The sequence below is a fragment of the Pelodiscus sinensis genome, chromosome 7, assembly GCF_052426305.1.
Source record: "Pelodiscus sinensis isolate ZL-2025 chromosome 7, ASM5242630v1, whole genome shotgun sequence".
Classification (NCBI taxonomy): domain Eukaryota; kingdom Metazoa; phylum Chordata; order Testudines; family Trionychidae; genus Pelodiscus; species Pelodiscus sinensis.
Window position 1 is genome coordinate 14,164,250 of NC_143058.1, and position 24,243 is coordinate 14,188,492.

At 48.8% G+C, this 24,243-nt stretch overlaps 1 protein-coding gene across 4 annotated transcripts; it reads left to right on the forward strand.

Moving 5' to 3' along the window:
- Window positions 1-18,334: 18,334 nt before the first annotated feature.
- Window positions 18,335-23,828, forward strand: C1QL2 (complement C1q like 2). Of its 4 annotated transcripts, none has more exons than XM_075933228.2 (3): window positions 18,335-18,616; window positions 19,408-20,192; window positions 23,142-23,828. In XM_075933228.2, the coding sequence occupies exons 2-3, from the start codon at window positions 19,530-19,532 to the stop codon at window positions 23,319-23,321; spliced, it is 843 nt and encodes a 280-aa protein (XP_075789343.1). In that variant the 5' UTR covers window positions 18,335-18,616; window positions 19,408-19,529; the 3' UTR covers window positions 23,322-23,828. The 4 variants fall into 4 exon arrangements, with proteins under 4 accessions (XP_075789343.1, XP_075789345.1, XP_075789346.1 ...); XM_075933230.2 differs by having other exon boundaries at window positions 18,335-18,589; XM_075933231.2 differs by lacking the exon at window positions 18,335-18,616 and adding an exon at window positions 18,733-19,041.
- Window positions 23,829-24,243: the final 415 nt, after the last annotated feature.

The window sequence follows — 24,243 nt, forward strand, 5'->3', positions numbered from 1 at the left end:
TTTTTCCACTTTTCTTCTGAAAGAGGCTTTTCCAACAATTGGCCCGTCTACAGTGGGCCAAATGTCGGGAAAAAACATCTTTTGGAACATCCCTTCTTCCTCATAGAACGAGGTTTACAGGGACGCCGAAAAAACGTATCTGCTTTTCCAAATTTTTTTTTGGAAAAGCAGACGTATTCCTTGGACATGGCAGAGCTTTTCTGGGTTAGTTCCAGTATCCCGGAAAAACTCTGCAGTCTAGACATACCCTGAGAGTAGCCTTTTTTTTAGCAGCTTATCTTTATCAAATCCCAGCATTGCTTATTTTATGTATACCAGTTCTCAAGTGTAGACCTAGTGATGTTGCTTCTCATTTGTTTTGTCTAACTTTAAAGAGCTTTACAAAGAGTTAATAACACTGAGAACTGGTTAAGATGTCCCTTGTGGGCTTGATCTTGCAGTAACAGTGCAGCCAAAACAGCCATTGAAGTCAATGGCAGTACTAGCTGTGTTAGGATGACAGGATCAGGCCCTATGTAAGGGTCCAGTCCTGTTCCATTGAAATCAACAGGAAAATTCAGTAGGCACAGGACTGGGCCTTTAAGGTGTTACAGTGTTTAGTACGTAAACCTCAGATTGTTTCTCAAGCAAAGCTTGGTATATCCACTCTGTATTTTGTTACATGCGCTTCTCTTTTAATGGGGACAGGGATTCAAAATGGATTTCACAAAGGCTCCACAGAGCTCATTGACTTGGCTTCTGCAGTAACAAAAATGTACTGTCTCTGAGCAGCCACCAGATGTGATGTGCAAACAATTAAAAACCCACAGTAGTGCTGCTGGATTGCTGATATTATTTCCTACCATCTTCTCCTCTCCTGTTTCTAGTAGGCAAAAGCAGATTTTGCAGAAGTCCTTTTGTGGGAGGCTTGAAAAAGCCATCTGGCCTGCACACCTGTTTAGCTGGGTTTGTAGTGAATCTGCCTCTAGTGCTTCTTGTTTGAATGGGAATCCTCTAGGCAACTTCCACTAAATGGCATTTTCAAAGGCATACATACAAGCACATCACATCCAGCATCTGGTAATCAGGACTCTCGGAACATAGGGTTGTCTAGCAGCCATCGATGGGCCTATTTTCCACAAACTTATATAATTATTTTTTCATAGTCACCTTCACAACATCCTGTGGCAATGAGTTCCACAGGTTGACTGTGCCCATGAGAAAATGAGTAATTCTGTAATCAATGGAGCGTTTGGATGGGGTACGGAATAGCGAGGAGAAAATAAACACTGCATGGCTTCCCAAAAGGTGAGCATCATTACTTCTGTGACCTGAGGGTATGTCTACACTACCCCGCTAGTTCGAACTAGCGGGGTAGTGTAGACATATCCTGAGTGAGTAAGAGCTACTGAGCAAGTACGTAACCATGTAATTAAAAACTATATGGTAAAGCATACACACAGACCCTTAATTCTGGCATTTCTGAGCGTTTGGCTGTGCATCATTAAGGATCTTTTAATGTAGACAGGTTTTTTTGATGTGATATGAATTAAGGGGCCTGGACTTGATGACCTCTCGAGGTCCCTTCCAGTTCTAGAGTTCTATGATTCTGTGACTTCAGTGGAGTTATTCCTGATGAACACCAATGTAAGTGAGAGGAGAATCAGGCCATGCCAGTGTGTGAATAACATGGAAATTGGATCAGACTGCATTTATAGTATTTTTCTGGCATTTGCACTGCATGAGTTAAGACATTTCCATAAATAAAAAGAAAGCTTAATAACCCTCAGCAAGATTAACTGGCTTCCACTGGATTTTGTATGTCTGTTGAGCAAATCCTCCAAAGTAATGAAGGCAATCTATTTTACACCAGAAATTTCATTGCCATTCTCATGTCATACATGAAGTATATTTAAAACAAGTAACATCTTGTATTCTGGCAAATCACAGACACACATTTGCCCTTCCTGAATCTAGTTGGGATGGGACCAATAACCTAACACGGTGCTAGGAGGCGCTGCACTGATCCGATGCAAAGCTCAACTCTACCTTGGACATGGTCACTGCATCTCTGGTAGCACAGCGGATCTCAGGATACGGGCTGCCAAGCACTCGCTCTCGCTCCATGGAGAATGGGAGAGTCATGCTGGCTGCTCCTCATTTCTAGCTACTAGTAAGACATAAACTGACATTACAGAGTTGCTTTTCCATAGGAGTAATTGCTGCAGTTGCCATGGGGATGCTAGGTGAGGATGGGAAAATTGATCTTTGTGGTCTTGAGTGTGATGCCAAGTTGGGGTTAAACACCCCCCAGAGAGGGTATGGGCTATGGGCCTGCTATGCTGTGGCCGCAACCCTCCCTGGGGTGGCAGTGGATGTGGCCTCTTTTATGTACCATCTGCTGAGCTGATGGATAATCACTACCACCCATCCCCTAGATCACCAGTCCCAGACTTCAGGCAGCCTGGGCTCCATCCCAAAGGTGGGAGGTCTCAGCCCATCCATGCAAGCAGAGCAGTCTGTGTGTAGGAACCCCTGCTGTTATGAGACCATTGGAGCTGCGATGGGGTAGCTGGAGTGAATCCCCTTTACCCAGCTCCCTGCCCGGCACGCACACAAAGTCCCCTGCAGGAGTGCTACTAATGAAGGGACCCCGGAGCAGCAGCTATCTGAGTCAACGATCCAGTTTCACTCCAGCAGTGACGGATGAAAGGATCCTTATTTCAGTGGCGGATGAAATGATCCTTATCCACGCCCCTCAGAATGATTTCTTAGCATGACTGCCTACAGCACCGAGCACAGTGGGGCCTGGCGGTGCCAATGTAATGTGAAACTTGCAGAGAGAGCTATATTCAGAAAGTTGCTTGTCTGGGAGAAGATAAAATGCATCTTAAAAAATTAAGACCAGGATCCCAGTTGTCAAATTCCTGTATGTATGTGTGGGCCCCCGTTCCATATTTTGGCACCCGCATTGCACTTAAGCGCCTAAAATGGCTATTTGGGCACCTAAGTGCCTAGCTGAATGTCAAAACAGGTGCCAGATTTTGAAAATTGGGCCTTAATGTGCCAACTCAGAGGTTCCAGAGGCTAGAACCATGCAACTTTATTTGGCCAACCAAAACCAGACCCCCTCGTTCTAGGTGCTCCGGAAAAACACAGAGCTTGTCTACATGGCATGGCCAAGCATGCCAGAGGTGTGAAGTGCGCTAATGTGCTGCTCTTTAAATGCCAGAGGTGAAAGGAAGCAGATGTGCCCAGGTGTGCAGCTCCGGCAAGAGCTGTCTGAGCTGCAGCAAAAGCCGGCAGGGAGCTATTTAAAGAGCTGGCAGGGACCTGGGTTGCAATAGGACAGTCCCTGTAAGAAATTTTAAGTTACTTTTGCTGCTGCTAGATGCCCAGTGTAGACCCTGCTAGTGCGTTCTGAAAGGTACCTAGTTTGCATTAACTTCAGGCTCGTTGGCCATCCCCTGTCTTTGTCAAGCACCTCTCTTCCTGTTTGAGCACAGTATCCAGGCAGCACAGTTCTCTGACTTAACTGTGCGTTTACAGCAAAAGGCAGATGACCTACGTAGGCCTGCTTTGCTTCTCTCCGCAGAGATGGAACCCAGGGAAACTGCCCACAGTGAAGCTATCATGCAGCTCTTCCTAAGCAAGTACATTTATTTATTCTTACAGTAAAAGCTTTACAGAGAAAACATATGAACCCTGGTAAACACTGGCTAACCCTGTTTATAAAACAAAGAATAAATAAAAGGAATCTGTACCCAGAGTGGACAATCAGTAGTCCACAGGCTGGACACAGTTCACCAGGGTCAGCCCCTGGCAGGCCTCCAGATGCTTTATTAACCAGTACTCACAGCTCCCATTGGCTGTGGCTCTTAGCCAATGGGAACTCTGGGAAGTGGAAGCCTGGCCCACACCGCTTCCCACGGCTCCCAATGGCCGGGAACGGTGAACCACGGCCAATGGGAACAGTGATTGGCTGGATCTGTGGAGGTGCAGGTAAATAAAGCTTCTGGAGGCCTGCCAGGGGCTAACCCTAGTGAACTGCATCCAACCCTTGGGACGCTTTTTGCCCACCCCAATCTACACCCCTGCTAACAAGCTTAGCAGAGACACCTCCCCCACAGCTCCAACAAGGGCTCTGGCTGGTGAACAGTCCTTCAGACCCCACTACTGGGCTTTTCTGCAGCCACGAGTAGTTTGTCTTGGAACTGTCCTCCTGTAAGAGGAGACAAAAGATCCCTCTCTCGGGGTGGAGCTTCCGAGGCTGAGTCTGTAGGTGGGAGTGCAGGACTCCCTGGCAATCCCACGGCCTTTAGTGTGCACGAGGCACCTTGTGGCGCATGCCAGCAGGGTCTGCATGGGGCAGTTGGAGCGCAGCACCATAGAGCACTTTACAAAATGCACCCTTCTACGGTGCTTTGCCAGTGCCGTGCAGATAAGCCGTAAGAGATGGCTCCTGGCCAGAAGTGTTTACAATCTAAAGGCATTCTCCTTTCTGTCTGAAAATCGAAATGCTGTAAAAGATGATCAAGCTTCATAACTCATCCCTAGCGCTGCCATGACTGAATGCCTTTTGAAAGTGGTTTACAAAACGGACAGCGCACCCTTCCAAGCTCTCAATTGCTCTGCCTTGCAGTCTCATGTGTGAGACTCCTTTCTCATTCACTTCACATAGCTATAGTCTTGCCATTTTTCCCCCCTTTTGGACAGCGTTCTCAGCGTTCAGCCTGTTCCCAGCAGCCCCTGCAGTGTTTATGTCACCACGAGACGTGTCACTCATACAGGAAACAGTCAGGCTTGGAAATCCGGGAGCTAGATGACTTGCATCTTAGGAGGAACAGACAGTGAGCAGACAACAAAGCTTATATAGAGATATGAGATCGCCTTGCCTTCAGCCAGGCTTAATGTGGGCAGAAATCGAGAACTGCATAGAGCTCTAAAAGGCACCTCTGGCACGACACATGGTTTTAAGCTCCTGTTTGAAAAGAGGTGTCATCCAAGTTTTGTAGTGACAAAGCTTTTTACAGGGAATACTTTGCCTCTTCTAGAGAGCAGGTATTGAGTCTAGTCTAGTGGGAGTTGGTATTTCATTAGAAGAAAAATGTGGGCTATTTAGATTGTCAGATCTGAGGCAGGGATGGGGGATAGGTACAGAAACAAGCACAATGAGGCTACAACTCAGTGTGGGCCACTAGGAGCTGCATTCATTCAAAATAATCAGAATAATGAAAGAAAGTGGCCAAGGTCCTGTGACAAAGCCTTTTCTGTCCAATATGAATTGGATGGGGGGGGGGATTTATTATCAAACTCAGAAAGTTTTGATAGATGACAGCCTGGGAAAAGGGGCTAGACCTGTTTATGTGATACGACAGTCAACAGTCTAGTGAGATGTTTGGGCATCTCCCAAATGTCTTCTGGTGGAGGGGAGAGAAGTCCCTCTTTCAATACACATTATTGTAAATATTGTGACAGAGACAGGAACTGAAAAGTTCGCTTTTGCCTAGGTTTGGAGGAAAGAAATGTTTGAGTTTATTGTTCAATATTTAAGGCATTAGTCCTGAGTCCTGGCTACAGATGATGCCCTAAGTCAGTGGTCTCCAACCTGTTTAACCACAAGAGCACTTTTTCAACTGAAGTGCAATGTAAGATCTACCTCAAGCCTAAATACTCTGGCCCCTCTTCCTTCCGGCCCCTTCTTTGAGGCCTTGCCCCTGCTCCAACCCTTCTCCGAGGCCTCACCCTGCTCACTCCATGCCCCTTCCTCCCCCATCCTCACTCACTTTCACCAGGCTGGAGTAGGGTTTGGGGTCCAGGCTCTGGTTTTGGGCCAAAGGGTTTGGAGTGTGGAAGGAGCTCAGGGCAGGGGATTGGGGCCCAGGAGGGGTTTCAGGGTCCAAGCTCTAGGAAGGAATTTGGGTGCAGAGGGGACTCACATCTGGGCAGGAGGTTGGGTGCAGGAGAGGGTTCAGGGCTGGGCAGGGATTTAGGAAACAGGCTCTGGCTGGGCACCATTTAACTGAGACAGCTTCTGGGTGGTGGAGCAGTGGGGTTAAGGCAGGCTTACTCCTGCCCTGGCCTTGCAACGCTCCTGAAAGCAGCTGGCATGTACAGCAATGGCTCCATGGTGCCATGTCTGCCCCTCATCTACAGGCGCAGAGCCCACAGCTTCTCCTGGCCATGGTTCCTCATTACTAATCAATGGGAGCTGCAGGACTGGTGTCTGCAGGCAAGGACAGCATGTGGAGACCCGCAGCAGTTACCACAGGGATAATGACTCCAGCCACGACAGGTTAGGATTTTAGAACTCACTCCTCAAAGAATTAAATGGAAGCATAAGAGACAAGTGAAAATGATGAAATGCACAGACCAGGCAAAACCCAAAATGAACCCACTTTGCAAGAGGTAAAAGAAGTAACAACAACCCCTCACGTATGTGTTGGGTCAGGAGATGAGAGTGAAGGACAGTTTGTGTTTGTGAGAATGACAGAGACACGCACAGTGTGTGAGGGTATGTCTACACTACAAAGTTAATTCGAACTAACGGACATTAGTTCGAACTAACTTTCCTAGGCGCTACACTAGCGCTCCGCTAGTTCGAACTTAATTCGAACTAGCGGAGCGCTTAGTTTGAACTAGGTAAACCTCATTCCACGAGGACTAAGCCTAGTTCAAACTTACTAGTTCGAATTAAGGGGTGTGTAGCCCCTTAATTCGAACTAGTGGGAGGCTAGCCCTCCCCAGCTTTCCCTGGTGGCCACTCTGGCCAACACCAGGGAAACTCTATTGCCCCCCTCCCGGCCCCGGCCCCCTTAAAGGGGCACGGACTGGCTACAGTGCCCATGCTAGGTGCAAACCTGCCAGCACCCAGCCAGCAGACCCTGCACCTGGCACGGCTCGAGCCAGCCACCCGATGCCCCCCAGCCCTTCCCTCTTCCCGGGACCAGGCTGGCGGCTCCCGGGAGCTTGCCCAGGACCGCAAGAGGCGGGCACCCGCCTGGTCCAGTGCAGACATCGTGGACCTCGTCCACGACCTCCGCACTAGGCACAGGAAAGCGGCTGTCTAGGGCAGGAGAGCTGCCAGCCTGGCCACCCAGGAGCAGGTGTGCATGAAAATCAAGGTGGTCCACTGAGACCCCCGACCCTGAGCTTAGAATGGCCGTACTGGGTCAGACCAAAGGTCCATCTAGCCCAGTAGCCTGTCTTCTGACAGTGGCCAACACTAGGGACCCTGGAGGGCATGGACCAAAGACAGTGACCAAGCCATTTGTCTCATGCCATCCATCTCCAGCCTTCCACAAACTTCGGGCAGGGACACCACTCCTACCCCCTGGCTAATACCACTCCATGAACCCAACCTCCATGAATTGATCTCACTTCTCTTTAAACTCTGTTCTAGTTCTAGCCTTCACAGCCTCCTGCAGCAAGGAGTTCCACAGGTTGACTATTTGCTTTGTGAAGAAGAACTTTCTGTTATTCGTTTGAAGCCTGCTACCCATTCCTTTCCTTTGGTGTCCTCTAGTCCTTCTATTATGGGAACTAATGAAGAACTTTTCTTGATCCACCCTCTCCACCCCACTCATGCTTTTATAGACCTCTATCATATCCCCCCTCTGTCTCCTCTTTTCTAAGCTGAAAAGTCCCAGTCTCTTTAGCCTCTCTTCATATGGGACCTGTTCCAAACTCCTCATCATTGTAGTTGCCCTCCCCTCTCCCAGCCTCTCTCTTCCCCTCTCCCACCTCCTTTTCCCAGTCTCCCCCAGTTTTGTTCAATAAAGAGATTCTATTTTTGAACACAATTGTCCTTTATTTTGTACATCAGGAAGGGGGGCTAGGGAGGGGTAAGTGGAAGGAGGTGAGGGAGGAATGGGGTACGAGCCCCTGATGGGGAGGACTGGGCTGGCTCTGCGGGCTTCTGGGGGTGGAACCTCTCCTGCAGCCCCCCAATTGCCCCCTCACCCCAGATGGCAGCCTGCGGCAAGTGCAGCCGGGCTGATGGCCGAGTGCTGTGATGTGCCCAGTGTGGGCACTCTGGGCACTCCAAGCCAGGACTGCTTTGCAAGCGGGGCACCCCTGAGAACTGTCTGTCCGGGGTGGGGGTCGGGACCCTTTAAGCACAGCCCTCGGCTAGCCTGAGACAGTCCTCCTCTGATGCCCTGCCGGCACTGCTTCCGGCCATCCTTAAGCCTGGTTTAGGGTCCACTTAATGTCGACATGCTAGTTCGAATTAGCAAAACGCTAATTTGAACTAGTTTTTTAGTCTGGATGCGTTAGTTCGAATTAGCGCTGTAGTGTAGACATATCCTGAGTGACAGAAATCTGCATTGGCAAGCTCCCTCCATCCTCTTCTGTCTCTGTGGAGATAGGGTACAGGAGTGGGAGGAGGAGGGACACCCTGGCATCCACGCCCTCCTTCTTCCTCCCATGTCCTGCACACAAGCAGGAGGCTCCCAAGGGAGCAGCTCCAAGGCAGAGGCCGGGAGCAGCATGACAGTGGGTGGAGGGACAACTGAAGTGCCGGCATGTGATAGCTTCCTGGCCAAACCAGTCAGGATCCCCTGTCAGAGGCTCCAAGATCTACTGATTGATCCCCATCTACTGGTTGGTGACCACTTGCCCTAATTTCTATCTGCATATTGGCCAGGAACATGAACACAGGGCTCATAGGAGAATTACTAATTTAGAGTAAAATTTGCCTCTTTATAAATACCGTGCCAATCATGTTCTTCACTTACATCTTATTCTGAAAATTTACAAGGTGCATAAACTTCTGTGTAGGGATGAATGTGACCCTGAGGGGATGTTTAAGTACTACTTAATAAGGATTAAGGAAGGAGGCAGATTGGGTTTTTCAGGCTATCTATAATGTTGCAATTTTTAGCCATTGTTTTAAATAGGAGGGTCTAATTTACCACTTCTGCTCCAAATGTACACCTATGCCACTCCGCTATCAATGTTTGAAACAAAGCAGAGTTGAATCAAGTTCAAATTCTCAGTTCATTTTTGGCTTCCAGATTTTTTCAGAATTTTCAGTTTGCAATTTTCAAGGCCAAATTCTATTCCTATTCCACCACCTTTTCAGAAACCTGTTGTTTAATGCAGTGGTTTTCAACCTGTGGGCATGGTCGCTTGGGGGAGGAAGGTCTGCAGACTCCGTCTATAATTTCCAAAGGGGCTTGCACCTCCATTTGAATTTTTTTAGCGGTCCACAAATGAAACAAGGCTGAAAACCACTGGTTTAATGTGTACCTCTCTGGGTTTGAAATGTTACCCCTCCTGCGCTCATCTTCTGGCTTACTGCAGACCAGAGGGGTTCAGATCCAAAAGCCACTTCAGTCAATGGAAAGACGTGTGGGTAACAGGATGAAACCACATTGTCTGGGAGCATTTCCCTAGTTTGGGAATCCCACCTGTATTACCAGTTATTCCTTCAACCACAGCGTCACACAGTGAATACAATCTAAGACGTAAACAACTCTCGGTGCCACCTCAGCACTGGCCATTCTTTGCTCTGGGAGGCAGCCTTTGAAGGTTAATTCACATGGGCCATGTCTTACATCAGTAATTACTCCCAAACGCAGCCAGGACAGAATAGGATTTAAAGCTTGGGTGAGGCGTTGCTTCTTCTCTGCTGCTCACAGAGGGAAGTGACCAGCCATTCTTTATATTGATTGTCTTTACCAGCCCCTTATTCCAGTTCTCTGCAACTGGCTCTGTGCCTCCAGTTTTTGGAGGGGAACATTGACCTGCCTCTCATCTTCCTTTCACTTTTTCACCCCCCAACTCTGCTGCTCACTGTCTTTACCCTGGAAGTGGTGATATGAAGGCTGAGTCATAGACATACCACCTGGCCGCTGTCAGCATCAATCTCGCTTAGAAGAATCCTACAAGAAAGAAATAGAAAAGACTTGTAAGGGCTTCTCATCTGTCTTCATGCTTGTGTGGGATTGATCCCTGCGGTAAACTCGCTCTAATGCTTTGCTCAGCATAGTTTAAATCTCCCAATGTGGCTTCCATTGCTTCCCTTGAGAATCCACTCCACAGCCTAATAAATCTGTCCTTCTGGAAGGTTTTCCTGGTATTATTTAGCCTAAACTTTCCTTGCCTTTCCTTAGTTCTATCCCCTTGTACCGACCAATAGACATGCTCCTACCACTGAAGTCACTAGGGCTAGATGCAGAGGAAGGGCCCGCCTATCAGCTACTCATCGCAGGATTGGGGTCTACACTGTAATTTGTATGTTGTTTATCCCACTTCCAAAAGCTCTTCAAAAAAGTGGGGGAAAAAAAAAGATTTTTCCATGTCTTGAAGAGCTTCTACGCTGCATTTTAAGAGGCAGTGACAAGGAATGGAAAGGAAAAGGGTTGGATATGAGAGAGAGTTTACGGAGTTACTAAGTGAAGCTCTTAATCATGTTTTTAATTTAACATCTCATCGATGCTTATCTATTTTTGGAAGATTAACAGTGTGGTAATTCAATATTTATTAAATAAATGAATACCAAATTATGGATTAATCAACAACAGGTACATCATGTGATGAGGGGCAAGCTAAGGGGACTCACACCAAGGGTCATCTATTGAACAAAAACCTTAGGAGCAGACTGAATAAGGTGCTCTCTCCCCCGAGATCTATGCATGCTTACTGGTATGTTTGTCTCTTGGCTGGGATGACATGCATGCAAGAGGAGGAGGCTACTATACCCATTGGGTATTTTTCAGTTTTTCACTGGAACTTGCATTTTTTCTGTCAGTTTAAAGCTTCTATCCACTCCTCTCCTGGGTCAACCATGAATTTCAAAAATAATTGGCAATGATCCAGAACGTTTGTTAGCTAATTCCCTGGAGAGCTGGCGAGGCGTAGTGAGTGCATGTTATCTGGACCATCTGTGCAAGGATTGGCTTAACTTGACTCTAGGCCTCAGTTTCCCCAGTGTCAATACTATCAAATATGCATAGTCCATATGTTGTACATGGGGCTGTTTACTGGAACATACAAGAATGAACAGTCCAACTCAACTCCATACACATTTTCCAGCTCTCTTCTTCCAGGTGATCAGTTCCTTCCATGTGAGCTTCCGCAGTTCTTTACACCAGCTTCCTTCTTGACCTTCCCTGAACACTTTCCAAGCTGAGGCATCTGTCCCTGATTCTGACCTGGCTGGTGCATACAAGCCCCTCCTGGCTCAAGGTCTCCTTTCTCTGTATCAACTGGCTCCCTCTTCCATGTCTGTGGGACACTATCAGGTGATGCATGGTCATTCACACAAACTTTTGGTCCAGAGCCTTGAAAGGGGGCTCAGGAACATGTACATGTGGCCCAGGAGAATGTAACTGCCCATGTACCCAGCACCCACCCTTTGATAATAGCGATTTGAAGTTTTTTTACCCATATGTCTCATTGGATTACAAGGCGCAGCAGGAGCTGGGGCCCGTAGAACACCATGGGGCACTGTAAACAGACCCCTGGATCACCAGTGGAAGCTGGGGCAGTCAGGTGTCAGGGCAGCTCCATTGTTGTGCAGGCACAGTTTAGCCATCCTGCTCTTCCCATTCACTGCCACCTTCCACCCGACCCTGCTGCCGGGCTCTGGGTGTAAACAGAGGGTGGGTGGGAGTTCTGGCCCAGGGTGAGTACCTGTGTGCAGAGCCCCCAGATCAGCTTTCTGGATTTCCTGAAGTGCTGCAGTGGGGGAACTTTTTGCACAGCATGTCCCTTCCAGGAGCGCGAGATGAAGTACGGACAAGGAATGCCTGGAGTGGGATCCCATTTGGCCACGTCATGCATGTGTCTCAAGATGGGAACCAGCTGGTGTGAGCTCAGCACTTCCTCAGTGTCAGTTCTGCCACCAGCACCTGGAAACAATCCCGGACCCTCCCAGGGCCCCATGACTGCTCCCATCCTGAGTGAGCTGAGTTGTTTTCACACCTGACCCTAATCAGACACTTGGAGTTGGGCCTCATTGGGTTCCATTGGCCTTCAAGTCTCTAATATAAAGGTACGACTGTTTCTGTTCCAATTAGACGGAGACCCAATAAACGTCTGTTCTGGCTTGTGGCTAGATAGCTTTATCAGCAGCCCCACACTGGTGATCTGTTTCCCCCATCTCTCTGGGACAGAGCCATGTCTTTTATTTGTCAGGTGCCATGCACCACTATGGGGCTGTGTGGTTAATGATAATAAGAGAACATTTATTCATACAAAAGTTAGATACAGTTCAGCAATGTGAAAGAAAATAGTACATCGGATGCCCGGATACAGCCATCTGTTACCCTGTAGATGTAATTTTTTAAATAACGTTGTGGGACTCAAGGGGAAAATTGTGGTTGGCACATGAATACAGGTGTAGAGAACTCCCATATGGAAGCAAATATACACTACAAAAAGAATTACTCTGTATGCCTGATTTCTGGCTAAACCCAGCCATTCCTGCACGGCATCCCCCTGCAGCAGCATATACCTATTGCTAGCAGAAAGAATCCTCCTAGGAACTGTGTGTAGCAGCTTGACTAAATCAGGGGAAAGAATGGAAATAAATATACTGGTTGTGTGTCTCGACCCCAAAGCCAGATCTCAGGACTACCTTCCGATGGTCCCAAGAAGAAGATTCTCCAAGACATTTCAGAGGGATAGGAAGAAAGATTCCTAATTGCCTGCCTGAGTCTCTGTCATGAGTTTCCTAGCACAAATATACCCACAATGCCAACCACACTAGCCAAATATAAATCCAGTTTGTTCTGATGGTAATAGGTGAATCCTACTTTATCTCTATGAGCAAAAATGCTGTTAGCTCAAAAGCAGCTACTGTGCTATGTAATTGAGTAGCTAGGGTTTTCGTCTTACACTGAAATTGAGCTCAGACTTTTAGAGGGTGACTCATTCATTGAAAATCACTATTATGTTTTCCATAAGTGCACTTGCATTCACATTGACCATTTTTGTAGCAAAATCTCCCCACCCCAATTAGAAAATTGTTGTTGTTCAATCATGTAAGAGCCAGCTCAAGAGACACATTTAGAAAAGGGTAAGTTGTCTGAATAAGCAAATTGAACCAGACAAAGATAGGGCTAGCCGTTTCCCCCCACCCAATTATTCATAAATGCACGTGTTTGGGCATTGGATTTGGAAAGAGGACCCTAACTGTGGCCTAAATTCTGCAGTCTTGCCTTGATTAACAACTGCAGAATTTGGTTCAGTGTCTTGCTTTAATTCCCCATTTAATCATCAAACCTTCTCTAAGCCAGAAGTTGCCACAGGAATCATGGCTCAGATCCTGCCCTCTACTAAGGCAGCTTTCCACCACCTGAGTGGCACTACAGCACTGAAACTAGTCTAGTTGTGCACTGAAGAGTCCTTTTGCACATGAGAATTCCTCAGGAAGTACTAAGCTGCTATAGCAGCTCCTTTATTTCCCCACAATTGCCAGTTTAGGAGGCATGGCCAGAGGTCCTTTATAATGCCTTGGGGTGGTTGGCAGCTTGCATAAATTTATGCCAGGGATCAGGCCAATGCCAGGACATCCCTAGGCTCAGAGGACCAAAGAAGTGACTTAGAGCCACATTTGCACATGCTCCCCTTAGCCCTGAGCTATGCTTGTGAGAGCTGAGCCGTGCTCAGTGCTTTTCACCCGCAGCTGAGGATCTGGGGCTGTAGCAGAACTGTTCTTTTTTTTCCCTTGTGAAACATTTTGGATCAATTATTAACAACTAATGTCTATGTAAAGAAAACCTATCTACAGTCCTGTGAGGCTTGACTGCTCTTATGCTGTATTTCATGCCCTCTGGTTATTTCATTTGGCACAAGCTTTAACAATTATGTAATATCTATTCCCCTTATTCCTATGAGAGTTTTGTGTGCATCCATAGACATTATAGACATTGATGAAGTATCATCAAAGGGGCCGATCCTGCTATGATACATGGCAATGGCAAAACTCTCATAGGTTTAATAGAATGAAAACTGAGTTTAACTTTTCTGACTAGCCAGCATGAATGTGGTAAAGAGAAGTTATAATAGCTAATATTTGCTAGTAAATGCAATAATGTGTGTAATTGGAATTATAGCTCATTTTTGGAACTTACATGGAAGTATTTTCATATCAAACTAAATCTGTAATAGAAATTATGTTTAAAAATAGTGGGCCTGATTCTGACCTCACATCTTGGCTTTAAACTATCCCGACTATTTCAGGGGAGTTATTCCAGGTCTGCTCTGCAGACCTTAAGATGCGAATCATGAGACCATTTGTACTGTTTAATGAAAACCTTGGCCTTTCCTACTGTGCAACCACATCTACCTATAGGGCTTCCATAATGGTATAAACTGGAAATTACTCTATTAAGCCTGTGATGTCAGAAAACCCTGTGTAAATGAGGTCAGAATCAGGTGCAAAGGATTTGTTAGGAATGAGGGCAGTTAATTTAATAGCCCCACTGTTTCTGGTACCTTTATTAAGCAAAATTAATCAGATCCATTGTCTTATAACAGATTTGAATCAGCATTCAGCAAGAAATTTGAAAACTTTAAGATAAAGACTAAATGTATCATTGTATTAGCTGCTGAATATATTGAGTTCCAGACAGTTAATTCTAATAGTGAAAAGGATCTAAGACTGTGATGGGGGTTGAGGGCAAATGAAGCGTTAGGAAGATTGGTGGGAATATTGTCCAAAACATTTATCTATTGCAGTAAAGGAAAGAAAAGCAAACAAATCACTGGCATACATAAAGTAGTATTTTACTCCACAAATAGTCTCATTGGCTGCCATGGGGTGACTCCCAGAATAAGCTACTATTCAATTTACCCTTGGCAGCTTCTGGCATGATGACAGTGGTAGTTACATGCAAAAGATGTATTAAATCACCCAGGCCACATCCCATAAAGTGCTGGATTTAACCCCCTGGGTTAAATATATCAGACCTTAAACTGATACTATGCTAATCTTAGAACAATTTGGTTTGGAAGGAACCTCTAGTGGGTCATTTAGCCCATCTCCCTGCATCATGGAAGAATAATGAAATTATTCATAAAAACAAATCCCTGTCTAATCTAACTGTTTGACATGTCTGCTTCTTTGATTGCTTAACTGACTTTTATAAAAATTTTGCTACAGTTCACCTGTTTTTTCCTTGCTGCAGCTGTAAGCCTGTTCCTACTTGTTCTGTCCTTGTTGACTTGTGGGAATAATTGATCCCTGTCACAGAAAATTATCCTAGCATTGTACAACGGACTAAGTGAAGCCACATTTGGAATAGTGTTCACAGTCCCTGTCACCTTATTATGAAAAGGATATAATGCCAACAGAGAGGACAACCCAAATGACACGGGAACTTAATTATTCAGGAAGGGTTAGACAAACTACCGTGTAGTTGCATTCTTTGGAAAACGAGATTAAAGGGACATTTCAGTGAGGGATACAAAACTCTGAAGGGAATATAGAGACTTCATATATATGAGGGGATTTGAGCGAGTGACAAATACCAGAACAAAAGAGAAAATAACTGAAGCTTAAGATGGGCTGATCAGCAAAGGCATTTAAGCAGAATTTATTTAGTTAATATATAGAAAAAACAACCCTGTACTGAGACAGTAAAAGGAGCAACTCATGGAAATAGATTTTACCAGACTTTAGACAAGTAGGTGGAGTAAAAATAATATTGTGGGATATAACTATTAACTCAAAAGAGGGGAAAGGAACCTAGATGAACTTTGTGATCTCCTTTCTTGAGACGTTTTGCTGCATGTTCCTGGAGAAATGGACCTGGTTCCTATCATTTTGTGGCCATCATTGATTATCTGTAGTTTCCAGGGAGAGGTTTTCTGTTAAACCTATGTCCCTGGAACTTTACATGTGGGCTACGTCTACACTGGCCCCTTCTTCAGAAGGGACATGCTAATTTTGAAAGTGGGAATAGGGAAATCCGCGGGGGATTTAAATATCCCCCGCGGGATGTAAATAAACATGGCCGCCGCTTTTTTTCCGGCTTGGGGAAAAGCCGGAAAAAAGCGTCTAGACTGGCCCGATCCTCCGGAATAAAGCCCTATTCCGGAGGATCTCTTATTCCTACTTCAAAGGAAGGACTTTGAAGTAGGAATAAGAGATCCTCCGGAATAGGGCTTTATTCCGGAGGATCGGGCCAGTCTAGATGCTTTTTTCCGGCTTTTCCCCAAGCCGGAAAAAAAGCGGCGGCCATGTTTATTTACATCCCGCGGGGGATATTTAAATCCCCCGCGGATTTCCCTATTCCCACTTTCAAAATTAGCATGCCCCTTCCGAAGAAGGGGCCAGTGTAGACGTAGCCATGGAGAGATAAGGGGACACTCATAGAATCATAGAACCATAGAGCTGGAAGAGACCTCAGAAGGTCATCAAGTCCAGCCCCCTGCTCTAGGCAGGACCACTGTGAGGGCTTGGGCCCTGATGCTGATCTCAGATACAGCACCATAAATCCAGAGTAACTCCATTGAAGACACTGGAAAAATTGACCTTATGTGACTAATTCAGTCTAAATTCCTAGCCTACATCTAGAGAGCAACACTATTTCAGGATACTGGAAGTATCCAGAAATAGCCAGTCCACATCTTTAAACATGCCCATTATTTTGAAATAGATTGAGAAATAATGGGCATGCTATACCAGCGTCCCTGGAACCCTTGTTCCCCAAGGGTTAAGGGACATTTCAGAATAGCGCTTTATTTCATAATTAGATCGAAATAAGATACACAGTTTGCATAGCTCAAATTGCGTATCTTATTTCGACCTATGGGTGCAGAGTAGATGCATCCCTAGTGTAGACCAGGCAGAAGTTTATTCAGGATTCCTATTGCTGTAATTGGGAAAAGACTCCAGGCCATAAGTGTATGCATTCGTTTGAAAGACTTTAATCCCCCCTTCTCCACCATCCCTTTACATTGCATAAAAAGCTAGAAGGAATTGTATTCTTTGGGGGGAGGGGAGAATTTGTAATAACTATACATACCATCATTTGCACATAATAACTAGGGGCTGTTGACTTCAATGAGCTTTGGATCAGGCCCTAAAGGACTTGCTTCCTTTGACTTACTAGTTTTACTGTTAATTTAAAACAAAAGAGTCTGCCCTTAACTGTGTTGAAACCAAAGCAAATTGATTTTCTTTGAGGACCAAGAAATTGGGACATGCTGAAATCTAGCCCTTAGGAAATCGATGTAACCATCCCCTTAATAAAACCATCCCCTTACTTTCTCTTCCAGCTGTGGGATGGGTGCCCAACAGACTCATATTAGATGCGTAGATAGAACATAACTTACTGCCCAGAGGCAAGAATCCCATGCACTTTTAATGATGCAAGAGTTCCCATGACAACATTGTCATTCAGTCAGAAAAGCAAAAGGAAATAATGGCAAGCTGTAGAAAGGGGAATGACCCAGGTGATTGGCATTGGGCCAACTTAGGCACCTTCTCTTGTTGCACTGAAATAATAATTTGAGAATTATTACTGTATTTTCCGTAAAATTGGATCTGCATTATTTGTTTCTGGACATTTGTGTTACCTCTTAGGCCCTTAAGGAAATTGTTATGGGTGTAGCTACATCAGTATAGTTATACTGGTGCAAACCGCTGACATAAATCTACTGTTGCTGTATTAAGCTCAGAAAACTCCACATTGTATTGACCTTTACAACATATCAAAGAGCTGTTCACACCTCTGTAATTACTACAGAGAATTTCCTTAATTTAAGGAATGTCTTTACAGGTCTGCTTTGGACAACTGTCCTGGTGGATCCATTAATATTTTCTTCTTTATAAAATCAAGCTATTTGTATTTCAAAACTGACAGCTGAATGGGGTAAAATGCAGTTACAGCTGTTACATAATACCTTTTGTCCTGTGAATATAATTACGTGTTTAATTGGAATTAAAAACATTTTGGAATATATATTCAGATTATGCTCAAGATCTTCAGTTGATGTAAATTGACATACCTCCACTGAAGTTAGTGCTGATTCACACTAGATTTCCTCTCAAAGGAAATATGTAAATAATGGTATACCTGATTCTGATCCTCCATCCTGAAAATCCATTGACTGGAGTTACTCCTGATTTACACCAGTGTGAATAAGGTCAGAATCAAGGCCAGTGTTGGAGAGTTTTTTCCTCCACTGGACAAAATCACATGCACATATTGGGCTTGCTTCTAATCTCACATCGTGTAAAAAAAAAAAAGAAGTAAGTCTGGAAGACAAACATCTGTGTGAGAACAGAACCGGCTTCACCGAAGAAGTGGGGAATGAAAGTAGTTAATGTACTAGCTCAACCATTTCTAGTGGCTCTATTAATCATTATCACTGTTTGATATTTTGTGAATGGAAAGAGTGTAACATCTCTTCTGATTGCTAACAGATTGGAATCCGCATTCAGCAGGCAGCTTGAACGCTTGGTCATAGCAAACTTATCATATTTTATTAGCTGCTGAATATATCGAGTTCCAGAGACCTAATTCCGGTAGCCAGAAGGCTCTAGGGCTGCGGCGTGGGGGAGAGCCGCACACAAAACGCAAGAAAGATCTGGGAAAACCATGTCTAGAAAACTCTGAAAACCTGGCCAAGAGCCGCCAAGGAAAGGAAAGTAAGGCGATCCCTGGGATGCATAAAGGTACTGGATATACAGGGCCCTGGGTTTAGGGAATGATGGAAAAGACCAATTCAAGGAGCCAGTCCCTAGCCGGGCAAACACCGGGGCTAGTTAAGGGGTGACGGAAGGAGCCACGAGGGACTACAATTGAGCTCAGTTTTCATTCTCAGCTCGGTAGCCCCCGTCGCTGCCTCTGGCTCCGCGCGGGAGATCGCAGCGTGGCTAATCCCTGAGCGCAAGTCCCCCCCGGCCGGGCCATGCGGGGCTCGGCGGGCAGGTGTGAGCATCCCACCGCGGGCAGGCTCCGCGTGCCAGGCGGCCCCTCCCGCTCCCAGCTCTGAGTCAGCGCGCCGCGGCGGAGCCTCGCCCGCTGCTCACTCGGCAGGGAGGATGGAGTCACCGGCTTGAAAAGTCCCTGCCCGGGGAGCGCGCGGAGGGCACCCCCGGTGCGGAACGGCGGCGGGGGGCGCTGCTGGCTGCCCGCGGAGCGGCCCGGAGGCGGCGGCGGGCGCCCTTGCTCCCGGCGGGGCTGAGCTGGGCACTTGGGGGAAGTTCCCCCACCTGTTAGCCCGCGTCCTGCGAGCCGCCCGCCCGCCTGCCTGTGAGTCCCCGCGGGCGCCTGGCGGGGGAGGGCTGAGGCTGCGGGCTTGGGGGATCCCGGCCGCTGGGCTCTCCGCCCGGGGCAAGGCGGGGAGGGGGGGCCAGGCGGATCGATGGCAGGTGCCCAGGGGCGCGGCGGGAGGCTGGGGCGGGGGGTGGCAGCCGCTTTGCCCCGGGCCGGGGGCTGATCCGCTTCTGTGCCGTCCCCGCAGGGCGGCCTCGGCACTGAGCCACCATTACCTCGCCCAGCAGCAAGGAGGAGCTGGTCGCGCTCGCTGCCCGGCTCTGGCAGAGGAGGAAGCGGCTGCTGGCCGCGGCCGGGCTGGCCCTCGCCATGGGGCTGGCGCTGCTCATCGCCGTCCCGCTGCTGCTGCAGGCGGCCCCCGAGAGCGCGGCGCACTACGAGATGATGGGCACCTGCCGCATGATCTGCGACCCCTATAGCAGCGCCAGCGCCAGCGCCCGGGCCGGCGCCCCCAGCAGCACCGCCGCGGTGGAGGCGCTGCAGGACCTGAGCGCCAACCCCCCGCCGCCCTTCCTCCCGGGACCCAAGGGGGAGCCCGGCCGGCCGGGCAAGCCGGGGCCCCGGGGCCCTCCAGGGGAGCCGGGGCCCCCCGGACCGCGAGGGCCGCCCGGGGAGCGGGGCGACTCGGGCAAGCCGGGGCTGCCGGGGCTGGCGGTGGCCGGGGCCGGCTCCCCCGGGGCGGCAGGGGGCGGCGGCGGGCCCGGGGCGGGCGGCGCGGGGGAAGTGAGCGGGGCGCTGAGCGCTGCCTTCAGCGGGCCCCGCATCGCCTTCTACGTGGGGCTGAAGAGCCCGCACGAGGGCTACGAGGTGCTCAAGTTCGACGACGTGGTGACCAACCTGGGCAACCACTACGAGCCGGCCACGGGCAAGTTCAGCTGCCAGGTGCGGGGCATCTACTTCTTCACCTACCACATCCTCATGCGCGGCGGGGACGGCACCAGCATGTGGGCGGATCTCTGCAAGAACGGCCAGGTGGGTCTGGGGGGCGGGACCCCCACGCCGGGACCCTCCGGACTCCCTCCCTCCCTCCCTCCACCGGCCCGGGACCCGCGGGTCTCCCTCCCTCCACCCCGGTCCATATCCCCCTCGCCCTCCACTGCCACGCACCGAGACGTTCCCTTCCTCCGTCCCGGGACCCTCGAGGATCCCTTTCCAGTTCCACCGCTCGGGGACCCTCTTCCATCGCACGGACCGTGACCCCCCCGCCCTCAAGCGCTCCGGGCCGGGACTCTCCTTCCAGGCCCTTCATCCCTCTTCCATCGCCCTGAGCCGGGACGCTCCGCTTCTGCTGAGAGTCCCCTTCCACCGCTCGGGGCCGCGACCCTATTCCGCCGGGCGGGAGCACTCAGCCCCCAACTGCACTGCCCCGGCCGGGACCCCAGCCTTTACCGCCCCCCCCACCGACCTCACGCCCAGGGCTGCTGGAACAATCAGTATAAAAGCGGTCCTGGGAGCCACTGAATCAAACGGGAAAAACTGTGTGTGATGGAAAGCACTACAAGGGGCGGCAGCTCCTTAGTTAGGAACATAAGGGCCAGACTGGGTCAGACCAAAGGTCCCTCTAGCTCAGTGTCCTGCCTGCCGACAGTGGCCAATGCCAGGTGCCCCAGAGGGAATAAACAGAACAGGGAATCATCCGTGATCTACCTCCCTGCCCCCATTCCCAGTTTCTGACAGAGGCTGGGGCACCATTCCTACTAATCCAGGCTAACAGCCATTGATGGATCTACCCCCCATGAATTTATCTAGCTCTGTGTTGAACCCTGTTAAAGTCCTGGTCTTCACAACATCCTCTGGCAAGGAGTTCCACAGGCTGACTGTGTGCTGCTTGAAAAAATACTTCATTTTGTTTGTTTCAAACCTGCTACCCATTCATTTCATAGGGTGACCTCCTAGTTCTTGTGTTAAACATTGTAATGCTTGTAGTTCCAGCACCTGTGTCGTCACCCCAGTATCCTTTGTCCTCTAGACCCAGGACACTAGCACCCATGTACTGTGACTATGTCCCCCTCCCCCTCATGCCAGTCTGGACCCTCAGCCCTTCCTCCCTCTGCCTGGGGTGGGTGCCCACAGCCTTTACCAGGACACCTCCCCCACCTACCCATGAGTTGGGACCCTCAGTATTTACCAGGACCCTGAGCTCTGGCTGGGACCACTAACTGCTTTATGCCTGGGACCCTCACTCCTCTGTGCCCCTCACCCTCTGTGCCCAGGATCCTGGGACCCTCACCTCTCCCCATCCCTATCCCCAGAACTTTCAGCTCTGTCTGGGACCCTCTGCCTTGGGCTGGGGACTAGGACCCTCCCCCTGGCTCTCCCCATGCTCCTCAACCTATGTACCCAGGATGCTCAGCCCTGTGCTCAGGCCTGCTCCTCTGTGCCTGGCTCCTTCACTCTGTGTGCTTAGGAACTTTACACTCTCTGCATTGGGACACACACATTCCCTTCCTCATTCCATGGGACCCTCTCCCCTGTGCCTGTGACAAAAGCAACTTCCACCTCTTTTCCCAGGACTCTGACCCGACTGTGCCTTGGGCACTGGCACACCTCAGTGCCTAGGACTCTCACCCCGCATGCCCCAGACCCGGGCACAGTCATATCTGGTGTCTGGGAACCTCAGCCTGTGCCAGGGACCATCACCCCTTCACTCTCACCCCCCTGTTGCAGGAACACTCACCTGAGTGCCCAGGGCAGAGGAACATTCAGCCCCTGTTCCTGGGACCCTCACCCCTGTGCCTGGGACCTTCACTGCTGGGCCAGGTCCCTTCACCCCTGTTTCCTGGCAGCTTTGCCCCTGTGCTCGGGTACTGGTACCTTCACCCCTCCCCCATTCCTATCTTCTAGCTCTCCTGGCTCTAGGACTCCCTCTTTGCCTGCACTCACCCCTCTTGTGTGTGTGACTCTTTCCCTGCCTTGAGTCTCTCTCCCTCTTTGCCTAGAACCCCACTGGCTCCAGGCCAGTCCACACTGGCTTCTGGGGAGGGCGTGGGGTACAGGGGACCTGAGCTTTCTAATGTCACTTGCTGTTTCCAATGTAGTGATTGTCCACTTCTGAGAATAGCCTCCTGCCCCAATTTCTCTCTATCAGTCCGGGCAGGGCCACCCATTCCCACATCCCCCAGGATCCAGGTGACAAGTAGTCCCTACTTAGAAACTCCATGACATTGAACAAGGGAGAACGAGGTTGAGAAGTGCAGGAAACTTTTCCCGGCTGCTCACTGGCTAGTGAATGGCCTGTCTGGCCGACACACTGCGTGGAGGGGAGCTCTCTGTGTGCCTGCCTCTGAGGATGGGGTTAAGCTCTGGGTGTGATTGTGCAGAAGTGAGTGAAAGGAAAGTGTGTGTGTGTGGGGGGGGGGTCTGAGAAGTGGAAGAGGAGGAAGAAAGAAGATGGGAGTGATGAAGAGGAACAGAGTAGGGTAAAGGGGATGAAGCAGGAAAAGGGAGAAGAAGGGATGTTAATCAGGAAGAGAAATGGGGGAAGAGGCCCTGGTGGGGAGGGCTTGCTCAGTGCTTTGAGCATTGGTCTGCTAAGCCTAGGGTTGTGAGTTCAATCCTTGAAGGGGCCATTTAGGGATGGGGCAAATCTGTCAGGGAGGGTGCTTGGTCCTGCAGGTGAGGGCAGGGGACTGGACTGGATGACCTCACAAGGTCCCTTCCAGCTCTATGAGATGGTATCTCTCCATACTTATTAAAGAGGAGGAAAGTAGATGAAGGAGGCAGGTGATGGGTTAAAGAGGAGAAGGGATGGAAGGAGATAGGTTAGAGGGCAATAGATAAGAGGAGGTGGTGAGATAAGGGCCCAGAGGAGAAGGGGGTAGGTGGGCTTAAGGAGTGGGGCAAGGGAGGAGATGTGTGGGATTTGGGGCAGGGCTGTGATGTGGAGGCAGCATCTGAGCCCCATGGTTGCTTGGTTTGCAGGTGCGGGCCAGCGCCATCGCACAGGATGCTGATCAAAATTATGACTATGCCAGCAACAGCGTGGTGCTGCACCTGGACTCGGGGGACGAGGTCTACGTCAAACTGGATGGAGGCAAAGCACACGGAGGCAACAACAATAAGTACAGCACTTTCTCTGGCTTTCTTTTGTACCCCGATTAAAAGGGTGGCCAATTGCATTATACCCACCTCACCGCCACTGTCTCTACGGGCCAGTTTAGTGTCGTTATCAAGTTGTACATTTTATTGGTGGGATCCAAACAAAACAGGCGAGCTCCCTTCCCCCTGAGCCCTTGGTGTCTCTCTGCCCTTGTGTGTGTTACACTATGAGATCCGCTGTGTGAAACTGACCAGCACTTTCCATGAGTGCATAAAAGATTCCAGGATAAAACTGTCACTCAACTAATAAGCTAAAACTCCTCAGTCTTGATACTGTTTGCTTTGTGGCTATCATCAGGATTGATTGGTCTGAAGAGTGGGACTGGATAATAACATGCATTGGTTCTTCTTATGCTGTTTGTTTTGTATGGGATCAAGTGTAACTTTTTTTCTTTCCTTTTCCATGCAATGCAATACTTGTGTGAATGATGATGTAATGAACGTCAAGTCTCTGTTCCTGTCTGGCAAACAATCTAACAACAACTCATATTAAATTATGTTTTTAGACAATGGCTTCTTGCTGTGCGTCTGTTCCAAGGTTGCAAAGGGGGGCAAGGGGTGGGGACTGGTTGTTGTGGGAACGCTGACCTTTGGTTTGCCACAGAATTAAGAGTTAGTAAGGGAGACCCTACTCTAGCCTCCGTCGTTGTTAATAGAAAGGGGAAGTCGCACCTTTATGTGATTTTATAAGGAGAAGTTACACACCCTCGTCCAGATTTGAAAGGGGATGGAAGTCGTTCACAATAGATTGTACGTGGTTTGTAGACTTAACCCAAAGCTCACGGAAGTAAGTGGAAAGGCTCCTATTGACTTCAGTGTGCTTTGGATCGGATTCTGTGTCGATAATTGAGTGAAACTGTATATTTATGGTATGATTGCCCATGTAAGAAAGCTTTAAAGGAAGAATGGGGTTTATATAAAAAGA